The 20,669-nt window shown below is 41.7% G+C and overlaps 1 protein-coding gene across 1 annotated transcript in view; it reads right to left on the reverse strand.

The window, feature by feature from the left end:
* The window catches only part of NSG2 (neuronal vesicle trafficking associated 2), a 54,230-nt gene extending 40,426 nt beyond the window's left edge, over positions 1–13,804 (reverse strand). The window contains exons 1-2 of the mRNA XM_044229353.1: positions 13,635–13,804; positions 12,574–12,724 (exon numbers count right to left, since the gene is read on the reverse strand). Of these exons, the coding sequence (XP_044085288.1) occupies positions 12,574–12,702 (129 nt within the window). The 5' untranslated portion in view covers positions 12,703–12,724; positions 13,635–13,804. The remainder of the gene's footprint in view (positions 1–12,573; positions 12,725–13,634) is intronic.
* Positions 13,805–20,669: the final 6,865 nt, after the last annotated feature.

Genomic DNA, 20,669 nt, shown 5'->3' on the forward strand with positions numbered 1-20,669 from the left:
GTTTCTCAAAAAGTTCAAAACCGTTTTCATCATCTCACATAAATGTAAAAGACCCTATGCACAGCCGATTATTTTGAGACAGGTGACAGAACTTTGAAAATATAACTGTCAGAATGAGACACTGAGTAATCATTATAGGCAATACCATTCTAAATATCATATTAAACATTTTGTGGTTGGTTCCCTAGCATCCATTTAGATCAAAAGTCCCCAGATATTCTTTTTGGGAACTCACTGCTGCCACTTTGTGTAGCAACCATGTGGTTTGGGGAGTATAATGCCTCCCTTCATGATAGGAATGGTCCCTAATTAGGTTAAGCCAATCAGGACCTATCTTTTTAATCATAAAATTTGATTGGCTCAAAATTTGGACCAATGAGATACCAGGTAATATTGACCTGGGTAAAGAAGCCTCCTTGCTCCTTATGGGTGTTCTTCAAAGAACATGCTCTTACTCTGGCTGGTGTGGTGAGGACTTCAGTTCCAAAACTTCTGTAGAGATTGTTGTCACAATAAGGAGTCAAGATGAAGACAAAGGTAGCATATGAAAAAGGGCAGAGCCAAGAGAAACCTAGAGAGATTGAGATGGGCCTTGATGATGCACTGCCCTCTGGATCACACCTCTCTTGAAGTTCACATTGAACTCGCAGTTACAGGGGACTATATATACCCTTTGGGCCTTAATCCAATTTGGATTAGGTTTTCTGTTACTTGAGGTAAAAAGTTCTATCTAATAAAAATGTGTTCCAAGAAAAATGAACGGAAAAGCTATTAGAATTTAGTAAGATGGCCAAATACTAAATAAGCATAACAAAAGCAGTAGATGTTTTTTGGCATGAGAAAAAAAAAATGTCCACCAAATAAAATGTTCATGGTCACTCTTTTAATAACATCCCTGAGTTGAGAACAATCCAAATATCCATTAATAGGAGAATGCATAAATTGTGGTTTATTCATAAAAATATGTATTCATAAAAATATGGCATGCCACACATATGGGTGAATCTTACAGACATTACTTTGAACAAAACCTGACATGAAATTTCTTTGTATATTATATGGTTTCATTTATATCAAATTCAAAATATGTATAGAATAATTTATATATTACTTTATATTACTTACATATATTATTTAAAATGAATATATAAATAACGTGTAACATTTATAATTTTATATATATATAATTTTATACATATATATTTATATATATAAATATATATATATATGTATCTCATTTACCATTTGCAGTAATGGGCAATGGGCAATGGGCAGCCACTGAGTTTAGGCAGAGTTGGGAGTCATAGCTCTCCTTCTAATCCACCTTCTGCTTTGCCCTGAACCCCTATGACAGGCTGCTTATGCCCTGAGTGACTTTCTAATGAAAATAGTTCTTTTGCTTTGAGCCCCATTCCTCAAACCACCAAGTACAAACACAGGCCACAGGTCAGGTGGGTACCTGACCCATGCTGGTCCCCAGTCTTCTCTTCTCTTTAGCTAAGCCACACTTCCCCCAAAAGCAACCCAGGTCAATACTTAATATTTTAACTTCTCCCCTAAGGAAGGGTTAGCTCATTAGAACCCCATCGCCACATCAAAAGCAGGTCTTTGCCCATTTGCCAAGAACAAGTAGACAATCCTCTTCTTTGGTCTTAGGTCTCTTCTTTGACCTCTCAGCAGCAGGCCTGTTTGCTCCCTATCCCTTGAAATGCTCTTCTCCCTTGCATCCATGGCTGTATCTTTCTTGGTTCTCTTCCTGTTCACTGACCAGCTCTCCTCAGTTTCCCTTTCAAGATCCTCCCCTTCTTCTTGACTTCTCAGTGTTAGAATTTCTCAGGGTGAGGTCATGGGCACACTTCCCTCCTGCATACTCTCTGAATGTTCACACTTGTATTACTTCCAAGTCCATCTTTATCCTTAGAACTTAATTCAGACCTCATCCAGCACTCAGATTACCCTAATGGAAATTTGCCCTTGGACCAACCCTCCTAAATAAACCATGTCCACAGCAAAGCCCTCAGGATCCTAGATCCACCTGCCCCTCAACATTTCCTCCCCAAGTCATCCCCCCAAAATAGCAGCATTACCCATGCCAGTGCTTATGTCAAATAAAATACAGGAATTCTCCCATGACTCCTCCCTTTCCGTCACCCTCCAAACCCATTTCAGTACCAGCTCTGCTTCTCAAAAACTTCTCTCAAATCAACCCATCTGTCCAGTCACACAGCCACCACCCTAGTCCAGAGCATTGTCCTCTCTCCCTGAGTGGTTTCCCTGGCCAGCTTCTTGTTTTCATTCTTGCCTCCCCAAATTTAGGGGAAAGGGTTTTCTAGACCAAGGGAACAGCATATACCAGCATACGTTCAGAAGACACTCAGGAGGCTGACACGTGGAAGAGCCACAGGGAGTGATTTTGAGTGGCCAGAGCACAGGGCAGGTGGAGTGAGGGGTAAACAGAGGCTCCGAATGCTACACCAAGCATCTTGAGCATTAACCTGAAAGCAGTGAAAAGCCAAAGAAGGATTATAAACCAGAGAGTGGCTTTCCAGATGCCTATTATAGGTAATGGAGAAGCCTCTGGCCACAGTAGGATACACTGGAAAGATGTAAAGAACAGGAGAAACACAACCCTCCAGAGTTACTGGAATCGACCAGCTACTGGGCGTGTCACAAAATTTGGTGTTCTGTTCTGATGGAGGGGAGCCAGAAACATTTCCCTTCTATAAAAGAAGATATGGCAATAATTGCTTTTTTTTTTTAGCACTGTGAAAGGGAAAGCATAAAAAATGTTAGCCAATCATTAATTGTACCTTGGAGGAATCAGCTTACATAAGCAAAGAAAGAGAGAAGAGAAAATACATTTGCAAAGAAAGGCTCTATTCTCTGCAGCTGAAAAAAAAGTGGGGAAAAATGAAGCCCTGAGCTCTTGATTAATGACAGAAGGGTTGGGGGGAGTGGATAGAGAAGAGGAAAAATCCTTTCTACTCTTTTTATCATTTAAAGTGGGGTTTTACAAATATTTGGAAAAATGAACCTCCAGATTCTCAAATACCATTGCGGATTTGGGAAAGAGATAAATTTGTTTTCATATTTATACATTGGTCCCCATTGTCTTGTCAGCGGCTGATATGAAGAACATAATTTAACATAATTGGCATTGTGAAAATGGGATGAATTATTCATCCCAAAAGGACCCCTCGTCTGGATATAGTCCCCCTTCACTGGCAAGGCCTGATAATACATGGTGGTTCAGATGGCGCAAAGTACAGATCATAAAAATTTAAAATACTACTTCCCAGGATTATCAATAATAAAGAGGTTCCCACATGGAGAGGCCCTGGGATTGGCAAGAACAATAAATAAAAGTGCAGAAGTGCTGACAAGGAGCAAGATTGTATTTTTATGAGCTGGACTTGCGCAGGCCAAAAATAGATCTAAGCTGTACCCTGCGGCTCATCCCTGCTGCGAAGGGAGAAGTTCAGAGCAGGACAGTGAATCTGATGAGCACCTACTATGTGCCAGGCACTGTTCTAAGGGTCCTACTGAGTGTATACTGTTACTTCTCATAACTCTCCTCACAACCTTCTCTCTGATCTTCATGTTTCTCCTTTAAAATCATTATGATTCCCATTTTTCAAATGAGACAATTTAGCCTCAGAGATTTCAATCCCTTGCCTATGGTCAAATGACTGTGGAGTAGTTGAACTGATGGTTCAAACTCAAGATTACCCTGCTCTTTCTTATCATTGTTTTAAAATGGGTACCCGGGAAAGCTTGGGTGGCTCAATCGGGTAAGCATCTGACTCTGGATTTCCATTCAGGTCATGATCTGAGGGTCCTGGGATCCAGTCCTGAGTTGGGCTCTGTCTCAGCAGGGAGTCTTCTTGAGATTCTCTCCCTCTGCCCCTCCTCTCTCTCTCTCTCTCTCTGTCCCCCCAAATAAAAAATTTAAAATAAAATAGGTACTCACTACCATTGTGCCAAAAGCTTTATATCCTATATCACAGGAAACCCTCTCAATCACTCTGAATTAGGAATGATTATCCTCATTCTACAGATGGGGAACCTGAGCTTGGAAAGCAGAAATGACCTCATAACCTCACAAGGCCACTAAGAAACAAAGCCAAATCTTGAATCGAAGCTTCTGGTTCAGATCCAAGTGCCACCCACTAGGAACGTCACCATTCAAGAATCACCACACTCAAACTCTGATCTTGTGGCACTTGATACGTAAGAGGGAATCCATACATACTGTCGAATGAATAAATCCTATCTGTAAAGAGACAAGGTGAAATTGACCAGATGGGGCTTGAATACTTAGTTGGGAAATTCTCCCTTTTCCCCTGCTCACCACTCAACCCATGCTCTATCTTTTTGGGTTTGAGTCTCTTTCTTTGGGCCCTCAAAGCTTGGCAAGGGCCCAGAACACAGGGCTCAGAAGACGTTAGTGGTAGAGTTGTCCAACCTGATCAACTCTCAGATGGGGAAAACGGAGCCTAGAGAGGGGAAGGAATTTGCTACAGGTGACAGAGCAAGCCTGGATCAGAAGCAAGACCCTAGTAAGGGCCTGCTCACTCCCAGTCTGGAGCTCCTTCCACAGGATCAGGTCTCTTTTCCTTGCTGGACTTTTATTTTTTCAGAGGCAGAAGAGAAGGTGGGCCGATATGGCCTCAAATGCACCAGTCAGCCCACTATGCCCATGACTATCCGACCCCATGGCAGGGTATAGCACCTGGGGAGATGAAGGGACTCTCCATATGGTCCTCTCTAGGGTTGCGGGTATGGGGCGGGCTCCAGCTCCTGCCATGAAAGGAAACTAGCCACCGGGGCTGGCATCTTTAGAGTAGAGATCTGCAGATCTGTCTCTGGGCCTGTCCTCTGTGGTCCAAAGGCTCAGTCCACTACACTGCTCAACACTCCTCCAGGCCTAGGGCCTGCCCTGTGCTCTGCAAAGTGATCCTGATTCTGGGACCAAACTGCTGACAATGGTAACAAGCAACAACAGTAATAACAACAGCCTTGCTCTGGCATCTACTCTATGCTGGACACTGGGGTGAACAACTCGACATGCATTTTCTCATTTCACCCATAAAACAGTTCTTAAAGGAAGAGATTATTGTTTTCATTTTAGCAGTGAGAAAACAGAGGAACAGGGGGGTTAATAAACCTTCCCAGGGTCACACAGCAAGTAGGTGGTAGAGTTAGTGTTCAAATTCAAAGTGCACTGCTATAATTCCTTCCTTTATGTGCAAGGATACCAGCTTGTTCCATGTGTGAGTGTGAGCAGGTCCCTTCCGTGCTCCAAGCCTGTCTCACCATCTGTGAGAATGGGGAGGGGGGTGATTTTTTTAAAGTAGAAAATTTGATACATGTTCATGATAAAAATAAAGTATGAAAAATATGGAATGGAAGTCTTCAAACAGTGCACCCTCCAACCTCTATCCCTACTCCCTCAACATTTAATGGTTTCTTGTGTGTCTGTCCAAAATTGTTTTATGGGGGCGCCTGGGTGGCTCAGTGGGTTAAGCCGCTGCCTTCGGCTCAGGTCATGATCTCAGGGTCCTGGGATCGAGTCCCACGTCGGGCTCTGTGCTCAGCGGGGAGCCTGCTTCCCTTCCTCTCTCTCTCTGCCTGCCTCTCTTGTCTACTTGTGATCTCTCTCTGTCAAATAAATGGATAAGAATCTTTAAAAATAAAATTTAAAAAAAAAATTCAAGATTGTTTTATGAATGATAAGAACAAAATATACACACAGATGTGTTTCCACAAATGGGATGACTCCGTGCCATGTTCTTTAGAGCTGTTTTAAAGGAGCTGTTGGGTCTGTGGCTCCTCCCACATTAGCACAAGCAGGAACGCTTCATTCTCCTAGCAACCACTTAGTATTCCACACCCATGTGCTAGGGTTCATCTAACCGGCCCAGTCGCATGGAACATTCCAGTTGTTCACAGGTTTTCTTTTTTATTCATAAGCCTTTACATACTTGAAAGAATATACCCATAAGATAACTTCCCAATCGAATGGTACATATAGTTTAAATTTTATAAACAATGTCAAAACACCCTCTGCAAAACATTGCACCAAATTATATAACCAACAACAGTGTATTAGATCTGCTCTGCCTCAGTGCTAGCAACACTAGGCGTTATCAAATGCTGTGGAGTCGGGGTTTTTTGTTTCATTTTTTGGTTTTCAGGGTGGGCTTTTTTGTTTGCCAATCTAATAGGTAAAAAGTTATGTTTTGTTTAAAATTATATTTCTAAAATTATAAAGAATTTTAAATATGCTTCGTGGTCATTTTTATACCTATTCGCTGGAATTGCCTGGTTGGAACCTTTGCTCCAGTTCATGGTGATTTACAATCTGTCTCTTCAGAGTGTCTGAAGAGTGGAACAAGGGGCCTCTGTGAACCTCAAATGTGCAGAGACGAGCATTTTTGCTGCTCCCTAGGGAATGGCTGATGGTTCTATGATCCTGTGCTTCAGGGAGAAAAAGAACCCTCTGATAAAGCCACCGGAGAAGCCAAGAAGACATGCAGGACAGACTCAGTGACAGGAGAGGCATCTCCTTTGGCCACATATGTCCAGGTCCACATTGCTGGATCCCATGTGCCATCACCTTGGAAACCCCATTTATAGCATGTTTCATTTTTACAGTCATCTTTTGAAAACATGAACTTTAGGATATATATTCTGGATATCCAGTGAAAGATAAAAAATTATATCAGTAAAGCACCATTTGTGGGGCTCCTGGGTGACTCAGTGGGTTAAAGCCTCTGCCTTCAGCTTAGGTCATGACCCCAGGGTCCTGGGATCAAGCCCCGCATCGGGCTCTCTGCTCAGCATGGAGCCTGCTTCCTCCTCTCTGCCTGCTGCTCTGCCTACTTGTGATCTCTGTCTGTCAAATAAATAAATAAAATCTTTTTTTTAAAGCACCATTTGTGTGCCATTAGACAATTTTCATGCTTTTTCCTCACAATAACCCTAGTATGTAGATATTACACTCATTTTACAGTTGTAAAAAAAAAAAAAAAAAAGCCCAGAGATGCTAAGTGACTTGCCTAAAGCCACACAGTAAGAAAATAGCTTAGCTGACATCTGAACCCGGGCCTCAAGGATGGCAAAGCTCATGTATCTTACCATGCAAAATACAGAGTGTATCAAACCTCATTACTGGATCTCCAAATGACTGCATTATTTTCCTCCCACAAGCTGGTGGGCCAACCTCATCCAGGACATGCAAAGACTTAGGAATCAGTAGATTGCTAAGGTTGCTGGCTTGTCAAATACATGATTCATCTGGGGGTTGCCCAGGTGGGGCTGTGTCTGTTTGTGGCTTGCTTTCTGCAGACCTGCCACCCATAAGTTGGCATCTCCCAGCACACCTGGGTGTAGATCTGGGATGCACCGTTTTCTTTTTGGCGTCCTAGGACAGCATTTCACCTCTCTGCATTAGTCTCTGCATCCATAAAATGGCAATAATGGTTGCAACCTCACAGGTGGGTTGTGGGGACATTCGGGTTAAATGTGCTCACTTAGACACACCAAAGGCAACGGGGCCCCATGGGCATGTCCCAGAATTTGGTGTCTGCTGACTGATGTTTCAGCTTCTCATGAGCTTGCATTCATGATTTGAAAAAGCCGCCCAACTGCTTAGGTTCAAGTCTCTTCCTGCATCTGTCAAGTGGAGAAACCAAGCCTGCTTTAGGCTAGGTAAGGGATGGGGGGTCTCGCTCAGTCAGTACTTCCCACTGCTCATTGCATTCCAGGATGCACGATGAGGCTGAGCAGGGCCCTCGGGCCTAGTGGGCAATTCTCCTCAGTGCCAACCGGACACCAAATCAGCCTAAATGCACCACCTCCTCATTCCCACTGCCACTACCCTAGCTTCCCCCACCCTCCTTCATGAACATGGCAGTGGCCTTCCAGCTGACCTCCTGCCTTCCACTCTTTTCTTTCATGGTCGCATGCTACAGGGAACCAGTCACCTCTGTCTTAGGGAAACTACACTGGTGCTGCGAGGGGGATACCTTAGGAAGAATGAGGAAGAGGAGACCCAGCGTGAGTCCTTCATCCCTAGGGTGGCCCACAGCAGCCAGAAGAATCTTCCTTAAATACAAATCTGATCCCATTACTCTCCTACTTTAAACCCTCCAAAAAAAAAAAAATACACTTAGCCCCCCTGAACTACTGCCCACCTCCCCCTCCCATTCCAAATCTCTCCCCCTCGCTCAGTGTGCCCAGTCCACCTACTTTCCTGCCTATTCCTCCAACTCCCTCAATGCCTGGCCACATACTATACACTCGGCCCCTACTCCTTTGACCACCCAACCTCCAGGTCTCAGGCGAGGCTCCTTCCTCAGCAGGACATCGCTGATCAGCCTCCATCACAGTTAGGTCTCTCGAGCCCTATCCTCTCTCACATCACCGCTCTGTAATCTTTCCCTAATAGCCCTTCTTTTAGCTTGTGTCTCTGTGCATCTGTTTGTATGATGGCTTGTTTGGAGTCCTTCTTCCCCACTGGACTGGCCCATGAAAGCAGTGGCGAAACCTGGCTTTTTATGCCTGAGTATCCATAGCCTGGCATAGTGCCTGGCACATAGAAGATGCCTCACAAGTTGTGCTGGATTAGTGAGTGAGTGAGAGGGTAAATAGATACCTTCCATGGGGATAAGTAAAATCATAGCTATAATTATGGGCAGCTACTGAAGGCACCCAGGAGAGCTGCCTTCTCAGCTGGGTTTAGGAAGATGAGTACTGGCTTAACAGACAGGCAAGAGGTGACAAGGCCATTCTGGGTACAGGGAATGGCATGTGCAAGGAGGAAGAAGCATGAACCACCCTGGAAGGTGTAAGAAACTCTAAGGCAGGGTTTCTCAACCTTGGCATTGTGCAGTGTGGAGGATTTGATCAGAGTGCTAGACAAGGTGGGAAGCTAGCCCATCTCTCTCCTGACACAGGCAGCAATCCTTCCGGTACTGGGCAGGGCGGAAGCATTGGAGGCTAGGATGTTCTCTCTGGGGGATCACACCCAACCCCCACCAGCTGGCCCAGGAAGACTAAGGAGGAACATGGCCATGGATGAGGGGTGTAGAGCTGAAGGAAACACTCTTGAAGATAGGAGGCTTCTTGTCATTGAGGGCAGCACAGTGCAGAGGGAAAACTGGGGTTTCAGGTGCACTTGGGCAAGCCACTCCATTGATGTGAGCCTCAATTTCCCCACCAGTGAAATGGGAGCACAAAAATCCCCCTCATAGGACCATTGAGAAGATTAAGTGAAGCAACAGATATGAATGCCTTGTGTGGTCCACTCCAAGCCCAGCGCAAGGGCTTCAGACATGCTCATTTCTCCATTTGGCCTCCAAAAGCTTCCCCCCAATCCTGAAACTCACAGACTCTATACTAAAGTGCATTTAGTGTGCAAATCCAAAGATTACTACCAGTATCAGACACCAAGCACACTCTATATTTTACATTTTCAAAAAAAACTTCACATGATTTAATAGTGGGGTCAAATATGCTTCTTTCTAATGAACATTTTGGCTTCAAACATTCACCTTCTGAATGGAACCTAACCAAAGAGTGTGTCAGGACTCACAAACCCTTCCCTACAGTCCTGTGACCTGCATCCCAATATTATCATCCCCACTTCTCAATGAGGAGGCTGAGGCCGTATAGGAAGCTTGCTTCAAGTCATCAGCCAAGGTAAAATAGTAAGAGGGGGGCCGAGATGGGCGCCCTCCCAGAGAGGTAGCTTCAGAGTCTGTGTTGTTAGCTAAACATTTGGAGGACCCATTTGGCTTCTTGAGTACAATTCACTTCTAACACGTCTGTTCTAACGTCAGAGGAAAACTTGTCTACTCTTGTAAATATTAGAAAATCAAAATACTAGCACAGAAAACTGCCACTACCATTTCCCACTCAGAGAAGAGTAGACAGAGGCCTGAGGGAGGAAAAACAAGTTACACAAGTCACACTGTGGGCTGGCAACTGAATTTGAGCTAAAGCCCAAGTCTGTGCACGCCCAGGCCAGCTGGCTTCCTTATTCCTGCTGAAGTGGAAGTCTCTGGAACAACACTGCCTGAGTTCTGGGTTCTCTAGACATCGCCAGGATGCTTACTATATGCTTTGGGAAGTTACCATTCCATTTCTGAGTTTTGTCATCTTTAAAAATTGGATTAAAATAGCAACTTCTTTATTGAGTCTTATTAACTATTGACAGGGTGAAAGAAAAGTGTGCGTGTGTGTGTGTGTGTGTGTGTGTGTGTATACATGCGCACGCTTTGGGGGTACATGCATGCATGTACATTTGTCTTAGAACAGAATCTAGTATTTAGGAAGCACTTGAAAATGGTCATTATTATTCTTTTATGCTTATTTTTGTGTCAGGCACTTTACATATGAGCCTGTATCTAACTTTGTTCTGACCATTGTGAGGTAAGGATGATCCCCCCTTCACAAAGGAGGAAATGGAGGTGCCTGGTAGGAAGACTTGGTCATGAACATCAGAAAGAGCCTGTAATGTGCCCCTGTGAGGATGTGCCTCTGTAGGGAATTGCATCTTTTGGGATGCATTGCTTTCCCTTTCCATGCATGTAGGTCCCCCGTTTGTCTTTCAGGTTTTGGGACACACTTTTTGTTCATCTGGACTAAGAACTCCATGGTTATCGTGTCTTTTCCTCTCTAAAGAAGAGAAGGGAGCCCTTGAAGGCAAAAAGGTGGGGTGGGAGAATGAAGAGAGACAGAGGCCATGGTATGAGGATGACTTGCCGTGTGTCTAGGGATGGTGAGAAGGGTGATCTCACCACAATCCCTTTTCCTTGCATCCTTTTTAGGGACATGCAGATCTTCCAGGTGGTAGCAGTTGGCAGAAGGGTGAAGAATCTTCCTGAAGCCTCACAAGACTTCAAGAAAATATCCCCTTGCTCCTTTCCAATTTCCATTATATCTGGGTTCAAATTCTAGCATTGCCCCTTACTCCTTCTGTCAGCTGGAGTAACTAACCAAATTTCTCTGATCCTTCACCTTTTCACCTATAAATTGGAGGGCATGATCCCTGACTCCATAGGGAAATGTGCACCTAGGGCAGCAGTTCTCGACTTTGCTGCACGCATGAGTCACCTGAGGGAAATTAATTAATACTGATGCCTGGGCCTCGTCCCCAGAGCTTCTCATATAATTGTTCTGGGGTGCAGCCTAGATATCAAGATTTTCAAAGCCTCCCCCAGGTGATTTCTAATATGCAGCCTCAAACTGAGGCTCTGCTACCATGTAGCAGATACCTAATTAATACTGTTCTTTCACATTTCTTTAGTGTTAAGTGCCTGTTCACATTTTATTTTTAAAAGCCCTATCAGTCTCACAGGATGGCTCAAGGATTCTTTATTTCTGCCACCCCCATGCACATTCTCATATTGACAGCCTCTGCACTTTCAAAACAGATGACTCAACCCCCAGCCAATCAGCCAGTCCCTTTATCTAGCTTTGGCTCCTCTTCTGTTCATTGGATAAATCCAATTGGTTAAGACACACAATGCCCTCCTGGAGATGCCAATGAGAAAATCAAACAGATGGAATGATCCATTGTTTGCTCTTCAGCCAGGGAACTCCATCATTTACCTCCAAATCTATCTCTTACAGTGTGCAAAAGCTCACATATAAAACCCCAAGTTCTCTCAACTGGATCTTAAACAATAATGTTTCTCCCAGCTCTGCCCATGGGATAACTTTTGTATCAGTGCCCACCTTTGTATAAGTGCCCACCTCCATTCTTCATGGACTACTCCCATGTCAGGAGATGTGCCATCAGCCACTCATTCATTGCCAGCCACGCCTCCCCAAAGACGCTCTACACTAGTCATGCTATTTCTCAAAAGCTCTCCATGCTTTGCATATGTCTTAAATGTCTTTTCCTCCTATGGTCTATCTGGAAGGTTTTTACTCACCTTTACAAGCCAAATTCAAATGTTCTCTTCTGCAGTTTACCTAACCTGTCCTTCTAGTCCCCTCCCACCCCTAGAGAATTTAATTGTTTCCACCCCTGTGCTCTCATAACCTGTGAAATTCTCAGGTATGGCATTTATCCTGATGCATTATATTAAGCATTGCACTAGATAGGGATTTTGTAATTTGCCTTTTCATAACCAACTTGTAGCACAGGGATAGGGCCTTAGCAGGTGCAGACTAAATGCTTATTGGACTGTATCCAATTCTCTGTCCTCAAATCTATACCAGTGAATTTTTGAAACACCTCCCCCTGATAATCAAGACAATTTTCTCTGTCACCATCCACAAGCTTGCTAATATTCATATGCTATGATAAAACTTCAAAAAAGAAAGATTAATTTTCTTGCCCACATATATATATGTGAACAAAAAAATGAGTAAACACCACAAACCTGAAATAACACAAGAGATGCCATGTCTCTGAAAGGAATGAATACATTTTACAAGAAAGGGGACATATTTGGCTGAGGGAATGAAAGGGTTTGGAGAGGTGGAATTTTTTGCTGCTTTATTTCCTGAGATGGGGGGAACATGAGGGACTGATGGGGAGAAGAGCAACTGCTTTACCTTTTCCGGAGCAGGCAGCTGTAAGTGGTTAACCTCCAAGGGAGTGATGAGAGGGACAGTCTGGAAGCCATCCTCAACCGAAGGCGGCTTCGTTCCCTTCTCACTGGGGTTACTGTTCAGCTTCACCATCCTTATGCCTTTCTTCCCAGACCTAAGGAAAACAGTGGGGTTCTAGTTATAGTGGGAGGTGAAGCAGGGAAAGAGAGGGCTGGCTGACGACAGAGAAAACAGCAGTGTCCTAAACAGGTCCACTCGGCTTTCAGTGTAGCGATCAGTCATCTAACTATCTTCTGCTAGATTTCATGACATGATTCTCATTATCCAGAAAAACTTCTCTAATCATCAAAATATCCCACCTGCCCATGGGGTTCAACAGCCCCCAAATTCAGGAAAACTCAAGGAAATCCCAGACTTACACAAACAATATACAAGCTTTTAAAAAAAAATCCAAGACACTAGAACTAAAACAGTCATATAATCTCAGTGAAAAGCTTATTCTTACTGCAAAATTAAATCCTATTATTCTGGGTCACCCTGCAGTATGATAAATTTCACCTTACCACCACACCTTACCACTTTGCTTCTTTATTATGTTGGCTTTTTCTTCAGCAATCTCCCTACACCACAATAAATACATTCAGTGTCTCCATGTGTACTGTACCATTTCACATGATACATAGGTTTTACAGGAGATACAATTTCCTAAAACAAAAAAAGGCTGGCTTGAACATGCTCCTGTTATTCAGCCATGGAATGCCTCCATTTCCTCAATAGCAAAGGGCCATTTTTTTTTTTTTTTTTGCTTCCATGGAAAGTTAGCAACCCCCGTATTGCAAGATTGCCAACTAAATAAACAAATCACATTTATTTCTCTCAAGCTTCCTTGGAAGTCAAACGGTGCTCCCACCCCACCCCTAGAAAACCAGACCACTGAATTTCTCTTGTCAATCTTGGTGGTGGAAAATTATTAGACAAAATAGGATTGTTGTGGAGATGAAAGGGATGGTAAAGGGTTGGAGGATATTGAGGAGTGGTTATAACAAAAACAAATGCCTACTTACTGTGATGCACTCTTGGGGGGTCAGAGCAGATTCAAGCCAATTTGAAGAGGAGGAGGACGGCCAGGAGTCCTCCCTCCTCAGCCCGAGCTTGTGGTGCTGAAAGGACAGCGCCTTGCCTGTGTCTGGATTGGGAGTTTCTGAGAGCGAGGCGCAAGCGAGAGGGGAAGAGCTCCTGGCAGCTGCCTGCCTGCTCCCTCGCTCGCGCCCCCTCCCACCGGGGAACGGGCTCCCACACCATCTGTCATCTGGCACCACCTGCTGTTTCTCATGCATGGCCACAACCAGGGCATGGGACAAAATTGGTTTCAAGAAAGTGGGAGGGATTCTGGACATCATAATAATAATAACCATATAATAAGCAACCCTTGAGCCTTTAGAAAAACAGAAGGAGACCTACTCATTAGAAGGGATCACTTTTAAAAATCTCCCAGAGCAATATAATGAAACCCAAAATAGTTCAGGACCTGAACTGTGCTCTGACCTATAGTAAGGAGTGAAGGGAAACTTACATTTATTATTTCCCATGCAGTGGGCACTTTTCCAGGATCTTTCGGACTATTTCCCTCATTTGCAAAATGTGATGGGGTTAGTGTGAGGTGGGAATGTGATAACAACAGGAAAGCAGCTCAGAGCCGGGCACATGGCAAGCACTGCTTGTCAGAAGCTACTATTCTCACAGTGCTACTGTAAGTAATCACACAGGTCAGCTAAGGTCGCACAACAGGTAGAGTACCAGGAGCTGGAACTTGAGCCCTGATCCAAGGCCACTGATGTTTGCATGCGACCTACAACTTCGTATAGCTTCCAGGTTGTGTCTGGAATCAGGAGGGCGAAGTCCTAGTATTAGCTCTATGAAGTTCTGGCTGTGGAGATCTTGGACATTTTGTATTCCCTCTGTAAGCCTCCATTCCTTTATCTATGCTGTGGGAATAATAATATCGCCTTTGCAGGGTGATTGTGAATAAGATGAGACGTGCTCAAGGAAACCTCTTCTAGTTCAGGGACAAGGTTCTGAATGGCTGAATTTCTTCATCTCTGGGGATTGCTCTTACACTCTTAGGATCCTCTGAGATTAAGACTATTGTCAAGGATTTCTCCTTGCTGTGGTTCAGGTCATGGTTGGTCATTCACCCCAGCTGCAGTCGTGTTTATGATGCACGTCATGAGGTCCAGTGGTCTTGGCATTAGTAATAGCATCCCCTTTCACTTTCAAAAATATCCTGCTTCCCATGATAAATGGTTTGGTCACTTTAATTAGTGCTCACATGATAAGCATACACTCTACTACCTACAAGGCCAAGAGAAAACATGCATGTCATCTGTATTATTCAGTAATGAAATGGATATGTGTGTGCATCTATCCATGTGTGTGTACAAAGAGAGACGTTTCTAAGACAGGAAGGTCTGTAGCATATCAGAGCTTCACAGGGTACTATTAATAGAAGTAGGCATATATATGAGAGGAAGTCACTCTAATATTGGTTTCTCACTTTCTCCTTTCCAAAGACCAGGATGATTTTCAGGTGCAAGCATCCTGTGGGGACAACACAATGTAGATATCCACATGGAGCCACTTGTGAACATTTGTGTCTGATCTGATTATTGCTGTCTCTAAAGGGGGGAAAAAACCCTTTAACACAGCTTATGATTGTTTCACAAGCAGGAATCACACCTTTAATAACTTTAAGCTAGAGGTCCTAACAGTTTAGTAAAAGGTCCAAGAGAAGCGCCTGTGTCATGGCAATGTGAAATCCAGGCTTCCTGGTATGTGATGTCAGGAGAGAGGCTGCAGGAAGAAATAGGGGGCCAGAGTGATGTGGGAAAGCCCCTTACGGGAGAATGATATTGAGAGGTGCTTAATATAATAGACTCTCATTCTCCTGTTGAGTTCTGGGAGATATGCTTGACAGTTGAAAACAAAATAGGACATTTTTAGGAGGTTATCTATGTGTGTAGATGTGATATATAGGATAATGGCAACACGAAGAGGAGAGGATAAAGGGACCACTACAGTGGTAATGTTTCTATACTCTAAATGGTAAAGCATTGATTCCCACTAAACAGTGAAAAGTTAGCTATGTCTATTTTAATCCCCATAATAACCAAAAATATACAAAAAAAGGTCAAAACTGCAACAAAAAAATATAAATGGAATACTAAGAAAAAAACAAATAACCCAAAAATGATAGGGGGAAAAAAAGAGAGAACAACAAAAACAAAGGAAACAAAAAGCAGAAAACATAATGAAATCAGAGACTCAAAGCCAACCATAGCATATCATCCCAAGTTCAAAGCCAACCATAGCATTATCATCCCAAGTTTGCATTAGAGCTCACTCTTGGTGTACATTCTATGAATTTGGGCAAAGTTATAATGGCATGTATCCACTATTGGGCAGAATACAGAATAGTCTTACTGCCCTAAAAATCTTGTGTGCACCACCTCTTTATCCCTCCCTCTCTTCCCTAATCCTTAACTACTACTGGTCTTTTTACTGTCTCCATAGTTCTTGCCTTTCCAGAATGTCACATAGTTGGAATTACATGGTAAATTGCCTTTCAGATTGCCATTTACATAGTAAAATGCATTTACAGGTCTTCCATCTCTTTTCATGGTCTGCACCCTTTTATTTTTTAAGCACTGAATAAGTTTCCATTATCTGGGTGTACCACAGTTTATCCACTCACCTACTAAAGGACATTGTGGTTGCCTCCACATTTTGGCAATTATGAATGTAGATGCTGTAAACATTTGTGTGCAGGTTTTTGTGGACATAAGTTTTTTTCTCCTTTAGGTAAAAACCAAGGAGTGTAATTCCTGGATCATATGATAAGAGTATGTTTAGTTTTGTATGACACTGCCAAACCATCTTCCAAAGTGTCTGTACCCAGAGCATTCCCAAGAGCAATAAGAATTCCGGTTATTCCATATCCTTGCCAACATTTGGTGATTTCAAGACTCTTGAATCTGGCCATTTTAATAGGTATGGAGTAGCTTCCCATTGTTGTTTAATTTACATCTCCATGTTGACATATGATGTGGAATATCTCATATGCTTATTTGCCATCTATCTATCCTCTTTAGTTAAGTGTCTATTAAGATCTTGGCTCATTTTTAAGATTATTTTCTTATTGTTGAGTTTTAAGAATTCTTGTGTATTTTGGATAACAGTCCCTCATCAAACATGCTTTTTGAAAATATTTTCTTCCAGTCTGTGACTAATCTTTTCATCCTCTTGACAATATCTTCTGCAGAGCGAAATTGTTTAATGTTGAATAAATTCAACCTATCAATTATCTCTTCCCTAGTTCATGCCTTTGATGTTGTATCTAAAACATCACCACCAAATCCAAAGTTATCTGGATTTTCTCCTATGCTAACTTACAGGGATTTTATAGTTTTACGTTTTACATTTTACATTTAAGTCTGTGATCCGTGTTGAGTTAATCTATGTAAAATGTGTAAGTTCTACACCTAATTTTTTAACAACTGGACATCCAATTGTTCCAGCACCATTTGAGAAAGGACTGTATTTTGTCCATGGTATTGCCTTTGCTCTTTATCAGAGATTGGTTGACTATACATTTTTAAATCTATTTCTAGGCTCTCTATTTTGTTCTATTGGTCTATTTGTCCATTCTTTCTCCTGTAACATACTATCTTGATTACTAAAGAGTTATAGTAGGCCTTGAAGCTAGATAGTGTCAATCTTCCAACTTTGTCCTTTTTTTTAAATATCATTGGCTCTTCTGGATCTTTCCCTCTCTGTATAAACTTAAGTGTTAGTTTTTTGATATCCATAAAATAACTCACTAGTTTTTACTGAGATTTATTGATCCTATAGATCAACAGAAAATCTGGCATCTTGGGAAAAACTGCACATTTATAATATTGAGTCTTCCTATCCATGAACATGAAATATCTCTCCATTTATCTAGATCTTCTTCAATTTCATTTATAACATTTTTGTTTTCCCCATATATTTGATGTATTTTTTTAGCTTATACCTTTGCATTTCATTTTTTGGTTATACTGTAAATGGTATTGTGTTTTTAATTTCAAATTCTACTTGTTAATTGCTGGTGTGTAGGAAAGCAATTGACTTTTGTATATTCACCTTGTATCATGTAACTTTGCTACAACTGCTTAGTAGTTCCAGGAGTTTGGTTGTTGATTCTTTCAGATTTTCTATAGAGACTATCATGTCATCTATGAACAAAGACAGTTTTATTTCTTCCTTCCCAATCTGTATACTTTTTATTTCCTTTTCATGCCTTTACTGCATTTTATAGGACTTCCAGTATGGTGCTGAAACATAATAATAAGATATCTTTGCCTTGTTCTTGATCTTAGTGGGCAAATTTCAGTTTGTTGCCATTAATTATGATGTTAGCTTTAGGGGTTTTTTGGACAGTGTTCTTTATCAAGGTAAGAAGTTGCTCTTTTACTGGAAGTTGTTATAATTGGGTGTGAGATGCTTTTTCTGCACCTATTGAAATGAACATGCAATTTTTCTTCTTTAGCTTATTGATGTGATGGGTTACATTAAGTGATTTCCAAATGTTGAACCAGTCTTGCATACCTGGGCTAAATGGTTGTGTATATAATTGGTTGTGTATATAATTATTTTTATACAAAACTGGATTCAATTTGCTAATATTTTGTTGAGGATTTTTACATCTATATTCGTGATATTAGTCTATAGTTTTCTTCTTTTATAATCTCTTTGCCTGATTTTTGTGTTAGGGTAATTCTGGACTTACAGAATCAGTTAAGACATATACCCTCTGCTCCAATATTCTGAAAAATATAGATAATTGGTATTATTTCCTCCTTTAATGTTTGGCAGAAATCACCAATGAATCCATCTGGGCCTTGTTCTTCCTGTTTTGAGAGGTTATTAGTTATCAATTCCATTTCTTTAAGATATATAGATTTATTCAGATTGTCTATTTCCTCTTCCATGGATTTTGGCCACAGTGTGTCTTTTATGGAATAGGTCCATTCTATCTATATTCTTAAATGTGTAGGCATAAAACTGTCCATAGTACTCCTTTATTAATCTTTTAATGTATATGGAATTGTAGTGATGTCTCCTCTTTCATTCTGATATTAGTAATTTGTGTCCTTTCTCTTCTTTTCAGTTAGCCTGGTCAGAAGCTTCTTTATTTTATTACTCTCTTTAAGAACCAGCTTCTGGTTTTATTGATTTTCCTTATGGATTTCCTTTCATTTTATCTCTTCAGGTATGTACTGGCCCTGTTTGTTTGTTTGTTTGTTTTCTCTTCTTATTTTCTGGGATGCTAATTACATGTGTGTGAGATCTTTTCACAACATCCCTTACAGCCTTTTCTGTATTGTCCATCTGTTTTTCCTTTTCCTCTTCATGCTTTAATCCAGATATTTTCCATTTGAACTATCTTCCAATTCCCTAATCTGCTCAATGAATTCCTGTGTTTTTTTTTAAACTTGTACAATTTACTGGTAAATTATCTATTGACTTAGTTAATTTTTGTTATTTAGAGATCATCTTTATAGTTCTTCTTATAGATTTCAGGTCTTGGTGATATTTGCATTTTTCACCTGCTTTTTTAATGATACTATTTGCAAATTTTTTAAAGTCCATATTTAATAATTCTAGTATCCAGAGCACATATGGATCTGGGGTCTATTACCTTTTTTGTCTCACTTGGTTGACTCTGAGATACCTGTTAATTTTTTATTGATTATTTTGTACTGTGTATGAAAAAAATTATAGAGGCTCTAGATTCTATTACCTTCCTAAAAATAAATTTAATTTTATTCAGACAGGTAGTTAAATAGGGGGAAATTCACTTTTGTCCAATTAGGGATTGAGATAATTAGAGGCCAGATTTCAGTTCTTATAAGATCTGGTGTATTTTTGGTTTGAACTGTCCCTTGGTGCAGGGGGTGGGGAGGCTCTCAAATGAAAACCTAGTGTATCAGTCAGGACCCTTCCACCATGGCAGACACTGAAACTCCAATTGTTGTTTCTCTGGGATACCATGAGACTTCAAAGGTTCAATTTAGGTTCTTTAAGTTCTTCATATCCATTTTCTATTGGGGTCATCACCTTCAAGTACAGATTAAAAATCACAAAACATCTGGAGGGAAAATGTGGTAGAAAAGGTTGGGCTCGGGTGCCTGGGTGGCTCAGTAGGTTAAAGCCTCTGCCTTTGGCTCAGGTCATGATCCTGGGGTCCTGGGATTGAGCCCCGCATTGGGCTCTCTGCTCAGCAGGGAGCCTGCTTCCCTCTCTCTCTCTCCCTCTCTCTCTCTCTGCCTGCCTCTCTGCCTACTTGTGATCTCTCTCTGTCAAATAAATAAATAAAATCTTTAAAAATTTTTAAAAAAATAAAAGTTTGGGCTCTCTTCCTAGCAGTTCCCTTTTACCTAGGATTTTGTCCCTTCCAGTTCTGAGTATTTTGGTAGCAAAGAACTCCAAAGTTTGTCTCCCTAACTCCAACAGACCAATGAAAGCCCTAGGCCATTGCTTTCTGCTAAGCTTCTAAACATGTCATTAAGAATTGGCAGTGTGAAGGGAAAAAACAGTGAGAATTTGGCATTTGCCCCAATCCATTACTAATTTCTCTCTAGAACCTTAGCTCTCCAAGTCCTTGCTTCACTGGTCCCTCCCCTCAAACAGCAGTTTTGTTAGTTTTATTTTTAATTAACATAATTTATTTTTTTTTCCCAATTTATTTATTTTCAGAAAAACAGTATTCATTATTTTTTCACCACACCCAGTGCTCCATGCAAGCTGTGCCCTCTATAATACCCACCACCTGGTACCCCAACCTCCCACCCCCCCGCCACTTCAAACCCCTCAGACTGTTTTTCAGAGTCCATAGTCTCTCATGGTTCACCTCCCCTTCCAATTTACCCAAATTCCCTACTCCTCTCTAACGCCCCTTGTCCTCCATGCTATTGGTTATGCTCCACAAATGAGTGAAACCATATGATAATTGACTCTCTCTGCTTGACTTATTTCACTCAGCATAATCTCTTCCAGTC

Source organism: Neovison vison, chromosome 1, assembly GCF_020171115.1.
Source record: "Neovison vison isolate M4711 chromosome 1, ASM_NN_V1, whole genome shotgun sequence".
NCBI lineage: Eukaryota > Metazoa > Chordata > Mammalia > Carnivora > Mustelidae > Neogale > Neogale vison.